The 23,310-nt window shown below is 38.0% G+C and overlaps 1 protein-coding gene across 1 annotated transcript in view; it reads right to left on the bottom strand.

The window, feature by feature from the left end:
* ARID5B (AT-rich interaction domain 5B) overlaps positions 1 to 23,310 on the bottom strand; it is a 192,181-nt gene that overhangs the window by 141,041 nt on the left and 27,830 nt on the right. The window contains exon 3 of the mRNA XM_005699068.2: positions 17,969 to 18,194. Coding sequence (XP_005699125.1) covers positions 17,969 to 18,194 — 226 coding nt within the window. The remainder of the gene's footprint in view (positions 1 to 17,968; positions 18,195 to 23,310) is intronic.

Genomic DNA, 23,310 nt, shown 5'->3' on the forward strand with positions numbered 1-23,310 from the left:
TGTCTTAAGCACCTGGAATTCAATGCATTATTAAATCCTACAACATCTCTGTGAGGTAGGAATTATTATACAGATTTTTTTAAATTGGCAATCCAGGGTTCAAGTTCAGGTCTGCCAGACTTCTACCATTACATTATGCTGCCTCCAAGTGTAAGAATTAAAGCCTCATCATGCATCCATTCATCCAGTGTATGTATTGAGCACCTACTACATGCCAGACAATATCCTAGATTAGAATTTGGGGTGAGGGAGGGACCTTTATTCCCTTTCCTATAAGTAGTGGCAGACGGCATATGGGAGTCTTGATCAGGATAAAAAAGAAAATGTTTCTTATCTTGGGCTTCCACTCATGCTCTCTGAAAATAGACCAAATTTAGACCCATAAACAATACGTAGAGCTCCATTAGTAAAACCCAAAATGCTATTATTTTACAAATATTTAGAACAGCGAGCATGAGATTGATTCATGTAATAAACAAACTGCTATTAGAAGTGGCCGCTGAGGACTTCCCTGGTGGTCCAGTGATTAAGACTCTGCTTTCCCAATACAGGGGGTATGGGTTCGATCCTTGGTCGAGGAACTAAAATTCCACATGCCACATGGTCAAAAAACATGACAACTAGGTCGATGTGACTAAAAAGCTTTCAGAGTTGGCAGGCCTCATTTTATGAAAACCTAATACATAAAAATTAAGCCATAGGGAATATATTTACATTACAACAGGGGGCTCTACTTCACCAAAAGGAGTTTTCAGAGGGCTTCCTAAAGAGGAAGTAACTTCTAAAGTTATCATGTGTACAGAGCCTATCTTGATTAACCAGACAGGAACAAATACAAATTACCCAGTGCCCATTCCTACTGTCAAAATTAGTAATTCGAAAATAGAAGAAGTACACAACATGAGAGAAACATGTTCTTTCTTGTCACACAGGCATGAGAACCAGAAATCCTCATTTCTGAAAACAGAATCTCATCAACCTTGTGGATGGACACATAATCATTTTCATTTTTCTTCATAGCACAGTGAGTCAATACTCTTTAATGGGAATCAACCAGCAGTCTTTAACCAAGAGTTCAAAGACCAATTTTAGGAGGGTCCATTGGCGTCTTCAAATGTCATATCAATTTTGTGGATGTATTTTCTTGGTGGAGAGTCCATAGTGTTCTCCACATCCTCAAAGTCATCTATGCCAAACACCCAAAGATTAATAAGCACTATCAGAAACAAGCGAATCCAACTACCTTTCCTCCCTGTCACATACACACAGACTTCAAGGAAAATGCAATAAACAAATCTTGGTGGTAATCCCCGATGGGTGGTATTTTGGGCAGAGTGATAAGTGATAGGCATTGAAAATGTATTTCCTAACTTTTTATTTTTTTTTAAATCATCGTAGACTCCTTTCAGAATTAGATGAATGCTACGAATGGGCTCTGAAGAAACTGTGCGTTTATATTCAGAAATCTGCATGAAGACTTACAGGTGGAAGCATTCCCACAAAAATTTATCCATCCTTTCTTAATAAGTGTTCATGACTCAGATGATTTCCCCAGCAGAATATATAAATATCTGACTTACAGCTTAAGCTACGGGTTTTGTGTTGTGGCAGTGGGGCAGTGGCTAAGGGCAGCTGATGACCATCAGGTAAACCTCTTGGCAAACCATGAATCTGCTATCCATAGTGTAGATTCTATGCCCTCCCTATCTTCAGTCCTAGAACTGATTCGACAGGGAAAGTTTTACTCAGCTAGAAAGCTCTGCCCAGGGTAAATTCTCAGATTTTGTAAGATCCACTCTAACACTGCTTTTGGGAGAAATTGTTTTCTATGAATTTATCTGATTAACCACACTAGCACCACTTGCAACCAAGAATAATGTAATCAGGCAGAAGGTTGACATTTTCATACCAAAGTTTTATCATCTGTAATCTAAAATTGCTAACTTTTCCCCTTAGCTTGTATGTAATACAAGCTAAGAAGATGATATGAAAATATTGCTTTGATGAATCAAGGACACCCAATGAGAGGATAAAGACTTAACACTGAGTTTCAACTAGTATTTCTTTATCACCAGCGCATGCATTGGTAGACATGAAAAGTCTCCATAGTTATGAAACAAATGAAACTATAAATCCAAACAAATCAAAAAAGAGCCTTAAGCTTAATTATCTTCCCTTCAACATCTCAGAACATTTTCTAGGTGGAAGTGCTAAAGCTCTGGCAAAATATTAGGAATTTCAATGAGGGATATATAAAATATATATTTCTTCTGCTAACCAGACAGGCCTGATATGAACCCCGAGGTATTTACCAGAGATAATGAAAGGTCAGCATTTAACATCAAGCGTGGAAATTTTATCTAGAAAGCCAACTTTGCACCAAATCCAAGTTCCTAGAGGGATGAGTAGGCACTTCAAAAAAGAAAATCTAAGCTGAAGAAGACCACTATAGTCTTCAAGTCTAACAATATCTCAAAAGAACAGAGATCACATGGGATGGGAATCTCCTCACTTACTCAACAATCACACATGAGACTACAACCAAAGGAATGGGCATCACCGTCCCTGCTCTTTAAGTATTTACATGTTTGCTCACACGCAAGACCCACTCAGGAACGTTTTCCATGCTCCCAGTCCTCTCTGTTTACTCTTTTATCTATGCAGCGGCTAAATACAATCTCGTAACCTCGTTGTGCCTGTCCACCCCAACTACACCATGAGTTCCTAAGGGCAGAGACTGGATCTCTTTCAACTTCATCTTCCTTCTGCAGCAAATATGGTGCCCTGGCTTTCTTAAGCACTCAGTGGATACAACAGTGATGCTACTACGTAAATTCCCTACATACGAATGAGCTCCATTCTGAGAGCATGTTTGTTAATTCAAAGTTAGCCTAGCTAACCTCGCAGTACCAGCTACGTCACTGCTGCTTTTGCGCTTGCTTCCTGACATCCTGGGCTTGAAATAAAGATACTGTACTCTAAACAGCATTGTTCAGTAAAGTCACAAAAGCACAACCACCTGCAGAGGATGCGTACACACTGCAATGGATGCCTGACATATACTTTAAAATAGAAGATACGGCAAAATATCACAGCCATCCAAATCTCTCTAGATCAGCACTGTCCAATACAAATATAACGTGCACCATTTATATCTAAAAGTTTCCTAAAGTTTTCAGTACCCACATTAAAAATAAAGAAAAATGTAAATTACAATACTATTTTATTTAACCCAACATATCAAAATATTATTTCAACAGGTGATCAATATAAAATTATTAATGAGATATATTTTTTACGCTAAGTTTTTGAAACCTGATGTGTATTTTACACTTACAGCCTATCTAACTTGCATGCTAAATATTCAGTTAAAGTGATATAGTCCTACCAAAGCAATAAAGTTATGTTTAACATAGAAAATTTTATACCGCTTTAGTTTTTAATTTCAAACTGAAATTAATTAAAAAACTCAGTTCCTCTGTTGTAGTAGTCACATCTTAAGGGCTCAGTAACTATACGTGGTTAGTGCCCACCATGTTGCACGGCACAGTTCTAGGCTACTTAACAGTAGCTGACAAAGCAACTTGAAAAATCATGTATACAGAGTAAGATCTTATATTTAAAGCAAGACAATTTACACACACACACAAACAGGTAACTAGAGGAGTAATTACTGATCATGAGCAGTGTGTTAATTCTGGGAGGAATGGAATAAGAAAGGAGGTAAAGAAGTACTTTTAGGTTTAAATTTTTTGTATAAAAAGTAAAATTAAGAGGAAAACCAGATTGAAGCATCTCCTTTTCTTTAAATAGAAGACATAGTTACACACTGAGAGTGAGACAACTTAGATATCTTTAGATAAGGGCTACTAGACAGGTAGCGAAACCAGCAGGCATGCTGTATAAAGAATGTAGATCAAAGGTGTTTGTGTTTGACCAGGAGAATGGAAAATTGGAGATATGGGCAGTTATTTTCAAATATTTGAAATGCTATTAAGAAAACAAAAATTTGATTTGCTCTCTGTTTTTCTGAGAGAACAGCACCAAAGACAACAGAATATCATTAATATAATCGCTTATATGATAAACCATGCATTTCTAATTTAATTCATCAAAAGAAAGAATTTCTAGCACAGAGACAGATAAAAGATGGAATGGAACTGTAAAGTCATGAGTTTCCTCAATCACTGAAAATATTAAAAAGTCAACTAACTTCTGCAGAGACATTTAAGAAGTATTAAGTGCAGAAAAGAGGTCGTAACTAGAATTCTGTAACTAGATTATCAATCCTGATATTTTATTATTGTGTGAGATTTGCCATTATCCAAAGGGCATGTGTGAAATATTACAAATGTTCACCCAACATTCAATTTCCTTCTCCTTCCAAGAATGCTGTATGATTACATATCCTCACTTCTCAAAAGTAAAACATGACCAAGGAATTAATCACTTTGTTGATTAACAAAATGTGAGTAGAAGCTGATGCCTGATACTGCATGTTTCTATATTTAGGTTGCAACTGTCCACTCTACTTTCTTGGGGAAGAAAATAGCATTTCTTAAGGTTTACTTTTCTAAAGGAAAGAGGAAAGAACACTAATGTTCTTGAATTGACTAAATACTCCCCCATATGTAATCTAATCTAATCTTCCCCAGTTCCCTTAGATAGGTATTTACAGATGAGCAATCAAAGCAGAATTAAAACTTTTAGGGTCATAGAGCTTACAGAGCAAGGATTTGAATTCAAGTCTGTCTTATTTCAAAGTTCACGCCACAGAGGTTTAGTACAGTGGTCAGAAAGAAGCCACCTGAGAATGGTAGTTCCTGTGTTTGCTCATTCTTCTAAATCTTTGATTGAAAACATTAATACAAAACAATGGAAACTAAATGAGTACTCTTAATGTAAAAAAAAAAGAAAGCAAGCAAGCAAGCCACACAGAGGCTGCACATGTGAAAGCCTGTATTTACACACAGCCATCACGTGATAGGTAATTAGCCAGGTAACTATAGGTTTTTCTCTCCTAGAAAAGTATATGTTTCATCATGCTTTGAAATCTGCCTTATTATCAGCATTGCTGTGAAAACAATGTTTCATTCCTTATTGAGTGAATAGGTCAGGAATGGAACATTATTTTTGTAGAAACTAACAGAATACTTTTCTTTGTGAACCAAAGAAGTGGAATGGATGGTTGGAAGGTGGAAAATATCCTCCACCATGATTGGGGAGTAACCATCGTAATTAAGGGAGGTTAGGATTAAAACAGTACAATTGCCTAGAATAAGAAGTATTAGATATCTTACTAAAACCATTTCCTTAATAACCTGTCACCTAAAAAGAAAAAGACTGCAAACAAGCTGATGATTGGCGGCGGGGGGGGGGGGGGGGGGGCGCGGGGGAAGGCAGAGCAAGTCCAGTCTGGCTTTGTTTATTCCCTTGTATGTTTTTGTCACTGCTATAATCCTGACACATGAAATAGATTCCCTTGAGGAGGAGAGGGATTAATAAATGCCTTTTACGTAATAATACGTAAAATGTCCACATATAAACTCCTACTACAACACTACCAAAAATCCCTAGGCTAGCAAGCTAGCTTTGAAAATGTTCGAAAGCGCTCAGTAAATTTCCTTGAGTCAGTCTAAAGTCGTAATATGTGCAATCCGTGTGTGCTCAGCCATGGTCAACTCTTTGTGACTCCCATGGTGGACTACAAATGAAGCCAAAAATAGAAACGAAATACTACAAGTACAGTCATCTCTTCTTGGTATCTGTGGGGGATTGGTTTCAGACACCCTCCCCCCTCCCTCCCTCCCAGATACCAAAACCCAAGGATGCTAGTCTCTTATATAGAATGGTAGAATATTTGCATATAACCTACACACATCCTTCTTTATACAGTTGACACTGGAACAATATGGGTTGGAACTGCGTGGGTCCACTTACATGGGAATCCAAGGCTGGTTGGATCCACAGATATAAGGAACTAGGGAGTGGAGGAACTGCAGCGGAAGGCCAAGTATAAGCCATACTGAGAGTTTCGGCTGCGTAGAGGGTTAGCACCCTAATACCGGTGTGGTTCAAAGATCATCCCTAGATTAGCTGTTACACTTAATACAACGTAAATGCTAAGTAAACAGTTGCTGGAACGGGGCAAATTCAGGTTTCACTTTTTGGAAGTCTCTGAAGGGTTTTTTTCTTTTCTGAGTACTTGTCACCTGAGGATGGTTGAATCCGTGGATGAGGAACCCACAGATGTGCAGGGCTAGCTTTACACTGCTTCTCCTTCTAGGTACCAATAAGAAGCCCCTCCACTAGAGGGGGTCCTAGGAAGTGCCAGAGAAGAACTCAAGTCACCCACCAAATCCACACAGGTGTCCCCATCACTCAGAGAAGAGAACGCCAGAGATTTCAGAGGAGGTTGATCATAAACGTCGCATGTTTACTTAACCTACTAAATATAGCTTTGAAGTTAGAAAGCCTACAGGATAGTTGGGACTGTTCCTGGGAAGATAAGGCAAACACATAATATACTGCATTATATTGCTAGTTACAGCATAAGGTGCTCATTCAGGCGGTAGAGACACCAAGTGTGATAAGAGCTCCGTGAGCAGGGAAAATCCTTTGGGCTGGATGCTGAACAAAGGCTTCAGGGGCTTAAACCGCATCTTAATGAAAAGAGAGAATTCCTTCAGGTGAGAATTCTGGAAGGGGCATTCCAAGAATGAGCAAAGTATGAAACTTACTGGAGGGCTGGGGAGCAGGGGAGTGGGTGCACGTGGTTAAAAAGAAAGAAGCCCAGGCAGTTAGACTAGTTAGGGTAAGGCAAGAGGTTTACATAAGCGATAGGAGATAAGAGAGAGATAGGCTCTCTTAACTTTCTGCGTGCACTTTGAGCTGGCAATTCTACCTCTACAAACGTATGAGGAAATAGTCATGGATGTGGGCAGAGTTACAAGAATTTCAGAGTTTGTGGGAAAACAGAAGCAACTGAAATGTCCAAACAGAAACACATCTACAATGAAACGTTATGCAGGCAGAAAGAAACAGTGGAGATAGAGTGGTTTATAATATGGGGGCACTGTCATAATACACCTGTACAAATTTAAATGGGGGAGGGGCAGACATTTTATTTTTATAGGGAAAAAGACTGTACATATTAATTCACACCTAAAAACACATTCATATAGATTAGAATATTGATATAAGAAATGCTAACAACAGTTACTTCTGAGTGGGAGAAAAAGCAGCAACGTATTTTTCTGCACTTTGTTGGATTGCTTGCATTTTCTAATATGAACACGGATAATCCTGGCAATCAGAAAAACAACAACAATGAACAATAACAATATTTAAAACAAAAGAAGGACTTTCCTACTGGTCCAGTGTTAAGACTTTCAGCTTTCAACGCAGGGAGTGTGGGTTCAGACCCTGGTCGGGGAGCTAAGATCCCACATGCCTTGGGGCCAAAAAATCAGAACATAAAGGAGGAGCAGTGTTGTAACAAAGTCAATCAAGACTTTAAAAATTGTCCATATCAAAAACGTGAAAAAAAAAAAAGAAAAAGAAAAAAAAAATCTGGGGCTTGGGGCTGAATATATCACTTGATGCTTGCCTACAACATTTGCATCTTATCCAGTAGGCATGAAGTTACAAAGAAAGGGGGACTACAGGCTGAATGCCAGTATTTTTAAAGGGTCCGGAGTATAAAAGATGCTAGAAATGCTTTAAAAATTATTAGGTTGGTGAAAAAGTAATCACAGTTTTGCAGTGTTGAGATTTGCCATTTGATCCTGGAGTATATTCTTAAATGTGGTTATGTCATACCTCATTTTAATGCATATCTCTTGCTTCATGTTTTTTTGCTAATGAGTTATTACTTGCTGTGTATTTTCTATGTATTGTGAACCATAGAAATGATGTTTGACAAAAAGCAAATTCGAGCAGTTTTCTAAACCAAAATGGGCCATAAAGCAGCAGAGACAACTCACAACATCAACAACACATTTGGCCCAGGAACTGCTAATGAATGTACAGTGCGGTGATGGTTCAGGAAGTTTTGCAAAGGAGACGGGAGCCTTGAAGATGAGGAGCACAGTGGCCAGCCATCAGAAGTTGACAATGGCCAACTGAGAGGATCATCGAAGACTGCCCTCTCACAACTACACGAGAAACTGCCAAAGAGCTCGGTGCCAACCATTCTATGTCGTTTGGCATTTGAAGTAAACCAGAAAGGTAAAAAGGCTCGGTAAGTGGGTGTCTTTTGGGCTGACCACAAATCAAAACAATTTTTGTTCTGAAGTGTTCTCTTATTCCACGCAACAACAACAGACCATTTCTCAACTGGATTGCGACATTCAACAAAAAGCGATTTTATACAACAACTGGCAATGACCAACTCAGTGGTATGACTGAGAAGACACTCCAAAGCACTTCCCAAAGCCAAATTTGCACCAAAAAAGGGGTCGTGGTCTCTGTTTCATGATCTGCTGCCACTCTGATCCACTACAGCTTTCTGAATCCCAGCAAAACCATGACATCTGAGAGGCATGCTCAGCAAATCGATGAGACACACCGAAAACTACAATGTGTGCAGCCAGCATTGGCCAACAGAAAGGGCCCAATTCTTCTCCACAACAATACCCAAACACACATCACATAACCAACACTTCCAAAGTTGAACATATTAGTCTATAAGGTTCTACCTCATCTACCATGTTCACCTGACCTCTCCCCAGCTGAAGCATCTTGACAACTTTTTGCAGGGAAAATGCTTCCACTACCAGCGGGAGACAGAAAATGCTTTCCAAGAGTTTGTCGAATCCTGAAGCATGGATTTTTACGCTACGGGAGTAAACAAACTTATTTCTCATTGGCAAACATGTGTTGATTGTAATGGTTCCTATTTTGATTAATAAAGATGTGTTTGAGTCTAGTTATAAGGATTTAAAATTCAGACTGAAACCACAATTACCTCAGCACCAGTCTAATAAAAAGCAAGTGGAAAGGTCCAAAGAAAGAGAATTCAAGGCCAGGTACATCTCTGGGATTTTAGGGGGAAACAAGAGAGGCTGCTGAATTTCAGCACACTAGCTGAAAACACACAAGGCAAGGCAGCTAGGAAAACCCCAAATCCACAGCACTGTTTTCTCGACCCCTGCTATGCGTAAAGCATTTTGTAAAGCCTCTGAAAACCCACTATTACTCCAATCTGTCCTAAATAAATATATTCATTAAAATGGGGTAAAAGTTCAAACCTCACATTTCCTCAAAAGTGACCTGTACAAACTGCAGACTTAAACACACAACGTTAGACGAGCGAAGAGGAGTGGGCCTTTGACATTTAGGAAAATTACTGCTTTGCAATAAAATCTCACATTCAAAGTACTTGAAAAGATAAATGAGCAATTGGGAAGAATCAGCATCAATACTAAAGAGAATTAAGCCTAAATGTCCAAATCAAATACCTGTTCACAAAGCCCTCTGGAATAGCTACATCAATTCACATGTTGGATGTATATACTACTGGATTCCACGGTGATGCTATCGTGGTAACAGCTATAATAATGGCCTATAATCAGTAATCATGTAGTGGCTAAGGAGATGAGAGGTGGAATGCAAACAAGAGTATTTTAGAGTTATAATAAAAGAAAAGCACTCTGCACTTCCAGCTCTAGGGGAATGCTGAATCAAACTTCATTTTTAAAGCACATTTGAGGCACAGTGTTGCACTGTTCAAGGGTGTTTGACAGACCACGTGGACCAGTCAGCTTGCTCTTCACAGTAGGCTCTTATCACCAGATACAGATAGAAGTATTGCTCCAAGTAGGCCAGTCTGTCTATAATACCAGATATTTATGAGTTTGCAAGAAGCCAAGGCTGCCTAAAAGATTTTCCAAAAGACCCCGGGTATGCAATCAGAAACTAAAGGTGGTATGTATATATAGCAAGGGACTCAGACCACAGCTGAATTTCTTTCATCTTTGGTAATCTTCCCATCAGATGGTGACTACCACAGATATTTCACTGTGAAATTCACATTTCTATTAATGAGACTGAAACAAAAGTATGGGTTGGTTGCCTTCTCCATCATGGTCTTTTTTTATCATAGATATGGCCATACACCAGAAAACAGAAAATGAAAAAAAAAAAAAAAAGGCAAGAACAGCTAGAGTCCAGAAGGATGATAATGAACTAAACTAACACATACGATAATTTAGGGAAGACATGCTGGTCTTTTATCTTATTTGATCAGAACAGCTTAAACAAAGCTGGACTCCAAGCTGGTATTCAACTGTGGCTCTTTATTGAGGCAAATACACTACAAACCTACCCTAAATGCTACAATATTTAACTATAGGAATTACAGAAGCTTGAAAGGCAAGGCAGTGATACAGAGCCACAAAACCTTCTGCCGTATTAGCTGATGACTGTGCTCATTAGATAATAGTCCACATTTAACACTACTGATTTTTTTTAAGATAACTAAACTTCAGGAGATATAGGGGTTCAATAACATCTTTTCCCTCCTTTTTGCCCTGAGGAGTAAAAAGTCAAGGCCATACAGCTTTAGGGAAGATATTCTAATAGTTTTGCCTGTATCAGTCCTATCCAGAGGGTGCCAAGCCTGATGGATGTACCACAGCTTTCTTCCACGGAAGCCTAGGGTTCTCAGCAGAGATGAGCTTGCAAAACATAAATGGGTAAGACGGTATGAAAGAACAACCAGAGTATGTCCTGGTGAGTGATTAGGATGGGGAAGGATTCTGAAACCATATCCTGGTGAAAAATTGAAAAGAAAAAAAAAAAAGGGAGGGGCTAAAAGGATGATATCAAGGAAACGGGGAGGAGATATCAAGGAAACGGGGAGGAAATATCAAGTGTACCAATGGCCAGTCTGACAATATTATGAAGAGCTCCTTAAAAGCATGAGTTTCTTACTTTGTTCAACTATTGTATCCAAGAGGTGAATGCTGGTAACCTGAATACTAAAAATAGCTCTGAAGTTCCAATTTCACTTTCTACTTCTGCCCCAACATCTCAAACCCTAAAGTTTAGAACAAAGTCTTAAATTCTATAAACTTCTCTTCAGTTGACTATCCACCTTAAATCCATTATCAAAAGATATGAATCTGGTGTTCTAGAAAGCATTCATCACTCTAGGTAACACTAGAAGATCTGAAAGCCAATAAAAATTCCAAATGGAAGGGTCTTAACTTGAAATGAGCCTTCAGGAGGGATGGCAGTATGAATATCTAGACAGCAATATCAAGGACCAGCTGTCGACTGGCTCACACACAGATTTCACAGACTTCTCTTCCAGCAGATCTGGCCAAGATGGCTGAGTGCAGATAACATACATCATTGTTATTTATTCAAGACACTTTTTATATGTTCATTTTACCATTATTTCAGGACAGCGTTCAACTCTTTGATTATATGACGAAGCTGAATTTTAACTATGAAGGGAATGGAATAAACTCCCATCTATGTTCCCAGGTCCTTAGAAAATAGCTTGTCACTACCTTGTTCTAAAGCTCTGAATGTCTTGGGGACAGACTCTTGGAAGTGTGAACTTGCTCCTGTCAGAGGTTCTTTGGGCTGTCACTTGATAATGAAATGAAGCAACCTTTTGAAGAAAGAGCCACGTTGGCACGTGGACAGCATGCCTCTCCTGTGTTTGTTGTGCTAGAATTAGATTGTTTAAAGAATGTATGGTTCACACAACAATATTGTTGGAGGAGCCTGGGACAAGATCCTTTGGAAATTATCTTTACAAATTTTTGATAAGCTTCAAGTGTAATTGATTTCTATTTTGAACTCAAGGACACTGCAAAGGCTAATTTGTTTCAGTGAAGAGGCCCTTCTGTAGGGATTCCTCATGATATCCACCAACAGCATAATTCAACAATACATCATCCAAGAAATTTCCCAAGTTTCTATCTTAAGAAAAAAAATAGCCTGGTAGCTCAGCCATGGACGTTAAAATATAAACAACAAATGCCCTCAGAAGACTGTTTAACATACAAACAAAATTTACATCTAGGAAGGAAGTAAGGATAAAAGAAAAGGATTGTCTTAGTAAGAATCATGTCTTTAATCCTAAGAACTTCATTAGATGTCTCCGGTAAAAAATAGTTACTATGACAAACTGTCAGCACCTTAGCATGCTTCTTATTAGAGACATTTATACTGTTTTCTGGAACACAAGGCAAGAATCCTTCCCATAGCCACATCCTGGGAAGCAGCTTGACATATCAAACTCACAGTTAAGTTGAAACAACCGTTTGAAATAAAAAGCCTCCAGAAATTCCAAGCAAAGACTACAGTCAATTTCTAACGAAAAGTACTAGAGAAGACACCACACGTCACTGGCCACTGTGGCACAGCTTATTTAGACGGAATTTAAGAGGATAAGTGTTATATAAAATATAAATACATGTTTTTACATAAACATATATATTTGTATCCTTTCTCCATATATATGTATATATAATATATACAAAGTGTGTGAGTATATATAAAATATATATAAGTAAAAGCAAGACCCTAAAGGATTTTAATAACAGTCTTCTATCGAGGCAGATAGTGAGAGCGTAAACCCTGTCCCAAGTCCCCAGAACATGAGATTAGGGATGTTCTTAAGAGACAAATTTAACATTATACTACCTATCTCCCTTTGATATAGAACCTCCTTCTCATAATAATAATATGATGACAAAACCATCTCAGACTTCAGCTTCACAAGTGCTTCCATAGGTATTTGTTCTCAGTCTATCTTCTCAAAAAACAAAGCACACACTATTCCACGCATGAGGGACCTGAAGGTGTAAGCACACAGGGACTTGTGCCCTGAGTGGCATCTCCAGGGCAGGAAAAGCTAAGATTCTCCCGACCCCCAAACCGTGGCTCCTTTCCTACCACCATGCTGTCTATTTCCCAAGGTCCAGTAAAAGTCCCAGCAGCAGAGACAGGGGGAAGGTACTCTTTCTCAATTTGATGGGACTTTAGAAAACGAAATTGAACTGAAGGAACCCCTATCATTAAATTCAGCCATACCCACACCCTCATCTTTTGGTCTCTTTTCTCAATTTCAGCTCAGATTCCCCTATCTTTTCTTTCTTTTTCTAGAGACACATTTGGAGATGAAACCATTCATAGTTGCCCATTCACAGACAATTTGTGGCAACATAATTGACAATGAGTCTGCTGCAAAAAAAAAAGAAAAAGAAAATGCTGCTTTAATAACCTTGGCCTAAAATACATTCTGTTGTATGCCTCAAAGGGTTTCAATAAAAAGTCAACCTGTAGAGACATATTTTCTTGGCTTAAACAACAATCCAAAGCATATAAATGTAGTCCAACTATAATGACATATTTATAGGCCAATAAAGCTTACACTGCAGCTTTCATACTTCACTTAAAGGAACTCTGTAAGAAGCAGTGTTATATAAAATAATTTGATTTTTTTTTCAAACTTTAGCCCAAGGAATAAAAAAAATCCAAGTATGCTATGTTTAACTGATAGTGTTTATATTCCTTAGTTGCTTAAAGTTTCATAAAATGAAATAATTCTTCATTTGACTAGTTCCAACTGCCATACCAAATATGGGTATCAGGTCCACTTTATTACAAACGCTAAGTACTGTAATTCTAAAGACAAAAATAAATAACTAGAGGCTTGTATAGTGAACGATTTAATCAACCCGATTCTTCTGGAAAAACAGGTTTCTGTGTTCATTATGCTTATGAATAATACATTCCTTAACCCTTCTATTTTAACATAGTTATTTTTTTTTCCTCCTTTTTCTATACACTTCTGTATGAAACTGTCTGAAAGAAGGTAAAATATTTCACTGAGCAAAGTCACAATTTGAATTGGTTTCATATTGAACTTTCTTTCTTTGAAAAGGACAAAGAAGGGGGAAAGGGATGAATGTACTCGCACATCTCAGAAGTGTTTTTTTAAGATTATTACTTTCCACACTATCTAGATCTGCAGTTTAGTCATCATTTATGATCTTAAAGTTTTTTTTTTTTTTAAAGCAAACATGACATCCGCAAATATTGTCCTTGAAGGGCAAGGGGATTAGAGAAATGAAAGAGTTGTGATTTGATGATTTGAGTCAGAGCAGTTATTGGAAGCTGCCATTTGGGGCAGAGTTTCTCTTTGTGGAGTATTAATTTGTTGGCAGAAACACATTTGTGAGAACATTCTTTTTTTTTTTTTAACTATTCAGAGAGGCAGGAAGTGACAAACTGGGATTAAAGGGAACTTATTCTAACTAAACACTGAACAAAAAGTGTTCTACAATTAGCTTTTATATGGTAGAATCCCTTCTTTAAGAGTCAACCAAATTATTTTGTTATTACTGATATTTTAACATGGCAAAATAATTCAGTCAGAAAAATAACATTGGAGTTTTACTTTATCCACGGAAAGGTGAGATCAGTCTATTCTTTCCTTACTTCAACTAGAAAAAAAAAAAAGAGGGAGGGGGTCTTAAGTAATCTCAGAGTTCATCTTCTTTCTCTGGTAAGAACAATGAGGAGCTGGAAGGGCTCTACAGAAGGAAAAACCTAATAAGTGTGTGAACTTCCATCAACAATGTGGTATTGGAAGTGGTTGCAGTGTGGCCAAGAGAAAGGGAGATAAGAAAACCACTGTGTAGAAGTAAAGTGCAGACAACAAATATTTTGATGCTGCAGACAGAGAAAGTGAGAGGCTGAAGAGAAAGTTGTTGGGGCGGGAATGCACACAGCGAAGGACACCCCCAATCTCCCCCATATAAATCCTCACAATGTGAACTTGCAACCCTTAGATCAAGCAGATAATGGAAACTCATTACATTAAGGCAAGTGTTTGTTTCTCTTTCCACATTATTACAACACAGTGTGCATTCCAATTACAAAAGCTATTTGTCTCAAATTCCCCACAGTTCATACCAACTAAGTAGAATTTCAAGGCCCCAAATTCTATCCTTAAAGAGGTATTTTACATTAAAAAAAGGGAGAGAAAAATACACAGTGTTCCTTATTCTTCAGAGAGCTTTCCCAGTCAAATCTCCTGTTGCTTATTTTCCCTTCCTCTGCACTAATCATAGAGCTGTTTCCCAAATGAGACCAACCCCCTCCCCCCTGCCCCGCCCGCCCCACACCACCACCCAAAAAAAAAAAAAAAAAAAATCAGTCATCTAGAGATCCTTTTATCAGGTCACATTCCTTGGCCTTGCCTCAATCTTACTGAATGAAGAATCTGGGAAAACTGGCCTCAGCAATCAGTATTATTTAAAAAATTTCTCTAAGTGAGTCTAACGAACAACAAGATTTAAAAACCACTAAGTACTTTGAATATGCATTATAAGCTAATTTCTTCTGGAATCAATTATTAAAAAGTTACATTATGGACATTTTTAGAGTTCAGGAAGATCAAAACCTCTAAATGTCTTGATGAAATTAAGAAGTTGGGTTTCTTTTCATTCATTAATAAACTATCAATTTTAAATACAAAAACAGCTCTGCTATAAATACTTTTGTTTATATGCGTGACATCAAGCTTAACCATCTACACATCCTTTCGTCCCCCACGGGTTTCCTGTTTAGTTTTTTATTAGTAACAGTATATTTCATAACTTAAAAAAAAAACAAACAAACAAAAGGAAGGTTTTCATGTTAAGAAAAACCTAAGACAATAGCAATACAGCTTAGATCATATATTAGGCAAGTAACACAACAGCTGTATTATTCAGCATTACCACATGTCAGAAGGCTAGTCACATGTGTTCACAAAATTGGCCATGTAACAGCCTATATAAGAAAATCAGTAAAAAAAAGAAAGAAAGAAAGAAAAGAAAAGAAAGAAACTCTTTGGTTTTAAAATAAAAACCACTAGATTAATAATTTTCTCTAAATGTGCACATGACAACCAGGCCACCATGACCAAAATATTATTGTCTGACATCTAACAAAACATGCCAAGAAACTGTTGATTATTAAACTTAAACTGCAAGAAAATATTAATGCTATTCCCAAAATACAGCATAGCTCATCACAAACCAGAATCACACAAAAGACAAGTCAGTTACAGGTGTTATTCAGTCTCATTATGCCAATTAAAATAGTCTAAGTTTGTTGTAGTAGTTAAAATCTAAGTTAAAAGAAAAAACAGGAAGTTGTCACATTAATGCACAAAATAGGGCTATGAAAATCAGCATTGTGCTAGAATGAAAGAAAAAGATGCTTTAATATGTTAAAAGTGAAGTTCCTCTTTGCCTAAAGGGGAAATAACTGGTCTAAATCAGAGGTCAACAACATTGGTCTTGAGCAATGTTAGAAAAGTCAGTCAGTGAATGCCACCGGGGAGACACAAAAGAGAACAAAAAAAAAAAAAAAAGGAAAAGACAAAAAATTCATTGGAGAAGACAGTGTTAAGAAAAAGCAACAGAATTAATTATGGAGCCCCTTCCATACACCAATATACACCTATCACTGGGTGTTACATCTCCCAATGACCCTGAAAAGTTTCCACATTTTCCAGACTTGGAGGTTAATTTGCCCAAATCCACACAGCTAAGTAAGCAAGAGAGTCAGGATTCAAACACTAAACAGAATAATGACTCTAAATCCCAATTTCTCCTTTAAAGCTGTAGTGGAATAGGGGAAGGAAGCAAAGAAAAAACCATATAGTTGATGGCCACCACTGAACACTAAAAGCTCTTGGGGGACCTAGGCCAGGAGTTGCCAGCCCGCGTCTCAATTGCTCTGAGGTTGCTCCCTTGATCCACATTAAGTAATTCATCTGTCTTCCTCGTTTTGTTTTCCTGACAGTCCTAATAAATGTCATGTTATCTACTCAGAACAAATATTTTAACTCTCCACTCATCAATTTTAGGTGCCTCAATTAAGACTTAACGCCTTGATAGCAACTGAAAGTGAAAGTGAAAGTCGCTCAGCCGTGTCCGACTCTTCAGGACCCCATGGACTGTAGAGTCCACGGAATTCTCTAGGCCAGAATACTGGAGTAGGTCGCCTTTCCTTTCTCCAGGGGATCTTCCCAACCCAGGGGTCGAACCCAGGTCTCCCGCATTGCGGGCGCATTCTTTACCAGCTGAGCCACAAGGGAAACCCAAGAATACTGGAGTGGGTAGCCTATCCTTTCTTCAGCAGATCTTCCTGACCCAGGAATCGAACCGCAGTCTCCTGCATTGCAGGCGGATTCTTTACCAATGAGCTACGAGGGAAGCTTCTGTTGCTGCTGCTGCTAAGTCGTTTCAGTCGTGTCCGACTCTGTGCGACCCCATAGAGGGCAGCCCACCAGGCTCCCCCGTCCCTGGGATTCTCCAGGCAAGAACACTGGAGTGGGTTGCCATTTCCTTCTCCAATGCATGAAAGTGAAAAGTGAAAGTGAAGTCGCTCAGTCGTGTCCCACTCTTAGCGACCCCATGGACTGCGGCCCACCAGGCTCCTCCGTCCATGGGATTTTCCAGGCAAGAGTGCTGGAGTGGGGTGCCATTGCCTTCTCCGAGGGAAGCTACTGGAAGCTGCTAAATGCCACGTGTTATATCATCCATTTTCTAGCACAGGGCTCCACACATACAAGGCCTTGTGACCCAACAGGTAACATCCATTTCTCAAACACCCAGTCATCTATCCATTCATATTCCCAGGTCCTTTTGCGATTAAAGAAATTACATATATGTACATGGGAGAAGGAAAGGGCAACCCATTCCAGTATTCTTACCTGGAGAATCCCAGGGACAGAGGAGCCTGGTGGGGGTGGTCACAGAGAGTCGGACATGACTGAAGCGACTTAGCAGCATGTAGGTACACACACACACACACACACACACACACACACACACACACACACACACACACACAGATATGAATGATAGTGTTTCCAGAAAAACCTACAATAAAAGAAGTGGTTATTGTATATGCCCACGTTAGATTTAGAAGTACAAATGATAATTACCAAGGTCAGCCTTTTCCTTGAGAACGTCTTTGAAGTTGAGTCCACTATTCAAGGTTGACTGCCGATACTTCAGCAGAGCTTCCTTCTGTCCATTCCTTCCCAGGGACTCTGTTTTCACTGACCCAGCTTGGAGACCACATCTCCACTTGGAGAAATCAGAATGTACCCACTTGACCAGGTCTTCAAGCTTCACAATCACCTTTTCGGAAACAGCAATGACTTCATCCTACAAGAGGTAGTTGGGAGAGAACAACAGTATTGGTGGTTCTGAAGTCAGGAATACATTTTCCACTAAAGCCTATCAGAAATACCATTTGAGTGGTTTAATCTAATGCGAGCAGACAATTTTTTTCTTTTTTTTTTGGTGACAGAGGACCTTCAATAACTCACTTCAATTCAAAGGTTTTTCCCTGCTTGTGGTCTAGCTGAGGAGTAATTTATAGGATTTTTTTGTTATGTGCTTAGAAAATGTCCAAGAATTGGGCAGTAATTCTAATAGCTATTTTTAATGCTAGTTGCCAAAGCTCAGTCTCCCTTTTTGACCACTTGAGTGAAAGCTAATTTTTAGGTGCCACTAATTACAAAAGTAAAAAAGCAAGAAATAGATGACTAATGGTTAGCCTGTCTTTATATAAATGGTCTAAGTAAATCTGGGATTCTTGGAACTCTGACTCACCCCCAAATTCCTATGTTTATGGTACATTTTCCCTTGGCTTATACACAAATATTGAATTTAACTTTTGTCCTAAAATTAAATAAAACTGTGATGTAATCCCAAAAGAAATACTTCATAAATGTTATGTGCTTCCCACTGAAAGAAACTTACACATTCTCATGTTTCTTACAAACTTTGTAAGTTGAGAAATGAACTGATTTTTTCTCTTAATACATATGGGGTAAGAAGCAAGAGGGTGGATGAGGAGAAAGCCTTTGAATCTAAGAAAAGTAGTTGAAACTTAAGTTTCTCCTATGGATCATAAATTTGAATTTTAAGCATCTTTAATTGTTTCCAGGAAACAAGCAACTTTTCTGACTCAGAATTAATCCAACAAGATATTTAATAGATATCCATCCATGGAGCAAAGGAGGGCCTCTCTTTCCCAAAGATTCTTTGAAAAGGCTTAAGAAGATCATCTCACTGGGTTTAAAGTTAGATTATTTGAAGCATTTGACATTTCAACTTGAACTGACTTCTTTCATTTCTTTTACTTCACGTTTCTGAAGAAAGCTGAGCTGTGAAAACCCCTAAGCTTACAAAATCTTAGAAATATTTTTGACAAACAACAACAGGAAGATGTCTCTGAGCTGTTAAACAAAGGGAATTCACGAGTGATTTTGGCTAATTTTTCTGTAAAACATGACTCTTTCCTTCTTCTCTCCCACCTACACACACACACACACACACACACACACACACACACACACACACTGTACACACTACTCCAAAGCAAACAAAAGAGGGTTTATTAAGATAAGCTTCATACAGTAAAGAGCCCTGGATTTGGAAACATTTCGTCTTTTTTAAAATGTTTTAAGGTAGGATCTAAAATTTCACTTTTCCTCCTCCAGTTCCAAGCTGCCTCTGAGAAGAGTTTGTTAGGTAGCAGCAAAATTACAAATCTCAATCAAAAATGAAAAGTAAGACTTTGGTGATGGAATCCTTTCCCTTATCATGATTAAATATGAACTCCCACTAAATGGGAGACACAGCGGGAACTGTTTGTATCTTCTGCTCAAGAAAAAAAAAAAGTCAATACTTTATAAACAATGGGGCATATTAAAAAGTACCATTTCAATGGATGATTTCACTCAGACTCACTACACCATCCTCTTGAAATAAAAGATCTGTAGTTGTCACGCATTTTATAGCTATTACATGGTGATTATTAAATGCCAGAATAAAAATTCAGGCGGGGTATTGTTTCAAAGCATATGGGAACAGCTTCTGGAAAGGGCAAACCAGGAATCAAGTTTAGAATATACTGGAAAATAATTGAGTATCATGGTATATAAGTCTCAACATTAGCAAAAATGGAATTTGGCAACAATTTTACCAAATATGGTTCCCTAGAAGAGACAAGTCTGGAGATGAGTGTTATTTTCAAATAGCTCTAACTATGATCAAATGATTATCATTTCAGTTACCAGTTGCTTCAGATCTTTTCCAAGAAATGGCATGACTAGCTCTGGCTGGCTTCCAACACCCGCCAAACAAATCGTTTATTAACCAAGAGAAAATACAATCCTTATGATGTCATTGATGAATAAACCCTTCTTTCAAGATCCAGTCTATGGATTCAGTCCTCCTTCCTCTCTCTCTCTGAAACAGACTTTGTGAGTACTACCAATATATACAATACATAAAAATAAATGCAGGAATTCAAATAAACACATATTAGCCGTAAACCCAAGTCTGCATTAATTGTGAAACCACCACTTTGTCTCACTGTGGATTCAGAGAAACTAGCCCTACAACATTGTCAAATGCCAGGATTTAGAAGGAAATCTGATAAGCGGAGGAGGGGAAAGAAACTAAACAACCCAAAAGAGCAAAATAGCCAACATATATATAGAAAGTGTCTCAGGAAACATTACTTTGTATACACAATGGCATAAATCACATGTTCATATTTACTATTCTGAGCCAGTGCTGACTAAAGTTCCTAATACCACTCTTGGGCAAGTCTCGATATCTAAGAAAAGAATTTCAATAAGCTCATCTAATAATTACATTAACTCTCTGCAAACCAAAAATTAGCATTAGATAAGTATTGCTGACTTACTCTTAAACAACACAACAGGAACATAAAGAAATACACTATTATTCTATTAACGTGCCTTAGCTCTTTTAACCCAGAGCCGAATCAATATTTATATAGACTGAGTTGGGACACTTTCTAAGTTCATATCCCCTTTCATCATTGTTTTAAGCTGCCTATTTCTGTCATTTGGATTTTGTTTCTCCAACTGTGTAGTAACAGCATACTCAATCACAGATTCCTCTAAGTCAAAGGAGATCCTCTGGTCATATATCAGCCAGCTCATGTGTGCGGCTGGCCTCTCCAAGTGTTGTACAAATTGAGAAATTTTACATAAAGTCTCCAGACTTCTAACTCCTCTTATAAAATAAAGTGACATCTAAAAAAAAAAAAAAAAAAAAAAAAAAACCAGAAAACCCCTCTCAAAACAGGAAAGTTGAAACTGAGTAGGGTGGCTTTCTTTAGAGGAAAGGCAAGCCCTCTAGTTTGCCACTGACCCCACCACTTCCTGTCACCTTACATTCAGCCACCGTTCCCTACCTGCCTGGCCCCTTGGACAGGCACCCATCATCTAAACTTCCACGCCCTAATTTATCCCACCTCCTTCACGTCAATGATGAGAACAGTAAGACTCAGTGACATGTCCTACTGCCAACTTCAGGTGGAAGTTGGACAAGAATCCAAGTTTCCTCTCTGCCAACACAGCATTCATCCTGGACTCTGGAGCCAGACTGCCTGGGTTCAAATCCCTGCCCGGGAATTTCCTCCCTGTGAAACACTGGGCAACTCTGACTCTCCTGTGCTTCCATTTTTAAACACACTTTTTTTTTTTTTAAGTTTAGCAATACTGTCTATCTCTGATGCTAATGGTGAGGATTAAATTTGTCAACATAAATGAAGTGGTACGTCACAGCATTATCCTTGTTTCTCTAAATTAGTGTTTTCCAAATAGTACCACACAGAGATGAGTTTAGATGGTTCGTGGGTAAATCTTTTAAAATTCAATATAACTTACTCACTGCATATTTATTCTTGTAGTAACTTTCCACTTATGGGGAAGTGGTACTAGCTTCCCATTTATAAGAGACATAGAAAGTTTCTTATTAAAAAATTTTTGTTTTAAAAAAATGGGTTAGTTTGAACAAAAGCATTAAATAAACGTAGGAGATATGGGTATGGCAAAAAAAAAAAGTCTTGATGCTATGAAAATAAAATTTGGAATGGTACATTATATATCAGTGGTTCTCAAAGTATGGTCCAGGAGCCCTGGGGAATCCCCAAGACTATTTCAGGTGGTCCATAGAGTCAAAACAATGATCAAAATAATACTAAGAAATTATTTGCTTTTTTCACTCTTATTCCCTTTCAAGTGTCTAGTGGGGTTTTCCAGTGACTATATGACAGATGGTATGGCAAAAGAGTGAATACAGAAGGAGATATGAGAATACAGCTGCCTCTGTTAAGCTCAATGGTAAAGAAATTTACAAAAATGTAAAACAATGCCACTGTTTATACTAATTTTTTTGTTTTTGAAAATATGGTTAATTTTCATAAAAATGTGTTACATTTACATAATGGGTTTATATTGCCATTTTCATTTTATTTTTAAAATTAACTTACAGTAAAACTTCCTTTTTTGGTGTACAGTTCTTTGTACACATGGCAACTACTGATCTTGCCTGGTATGGTTTTCTCTTCTGCAAAATGTCATATAAATTAAATCATACAGTGTGAAATCTTTTAAGACTGCTTATATCTCACTCCGCATAATGCCTTTGAGAGCCACCAGGCTGCTGCCTGTATCAACAGCCTGTTCCTTTTTTTCTGCTGAATAGTACCCCATGGTATGGACGTGTTCCATTGAGGAACACTGGGTTGTTTCCAACTCTGGTGATTACAAATAGAGTTGCTATAAATATTCATGCACAAGTTTTCATGTGAACATGCCTTTTCAGTTCTCTTGAATAAATACCTAGGAGAGGGACTGTTGAGTCATATAGCAAGTATATATTTCATTTTGCAGAAGCTGCCCAACTGTTTTCCAGAGTGGCTGTACCATTTTGCATTCCCACAAACAATGTATGAGAGTTCTAGTTGTCCCCTGTCCTTACCAGCACTTGATACTATTACTGTTAATTAACTTATTATTGCCATTTTAGTATGTATGTAGAGGTTTCTCATCATGTTTTTAATTTTCATTTCCCTAATGGCTGATGATGTTGAACATCTTTTCAGGTGCTAATTTGCCATCCGTGTATCCTTTCTGGTGAAGTGTGTATTTAAGTCTTTTGCCCGTATTTAAACATTGGGTTGTTTATTTTCATATTGTTGAGTTTTGAGAGTTCTTGTACCCTCGTGATACGTCTTTTATTAGACATAGGGTTTGAAAAATTTTTTTTTTCTATTCTGTAGCTTGTCTTTTCATTCTTTATCAGTGTGTTTAACAAAAGTTTTATACTTTGACCAAGTCCAATTGATCATTTTTTAATTTTATGGATTGTAGTTTTACTTTTATACCTATGAATTCTTTGCCTGAGTTCTGGTCATGAAGAATTTCTCCTTTGTCTTCTTCCCAAAGTTTTA

The sequence above is a fragment of the Capra hircus genome, chromosome 28 (assembly GCF_001704415.2).
Source record: "Capra hircus breed San Clemente chromosome 28, ASM170441v1, whole genome shotgun sequence".
Lineage (NCBI taxonomy): Eukaryota > Metazoa > Chordata > Mammalia > Artiodactyla > Bovidae > Capra > Capra hircus.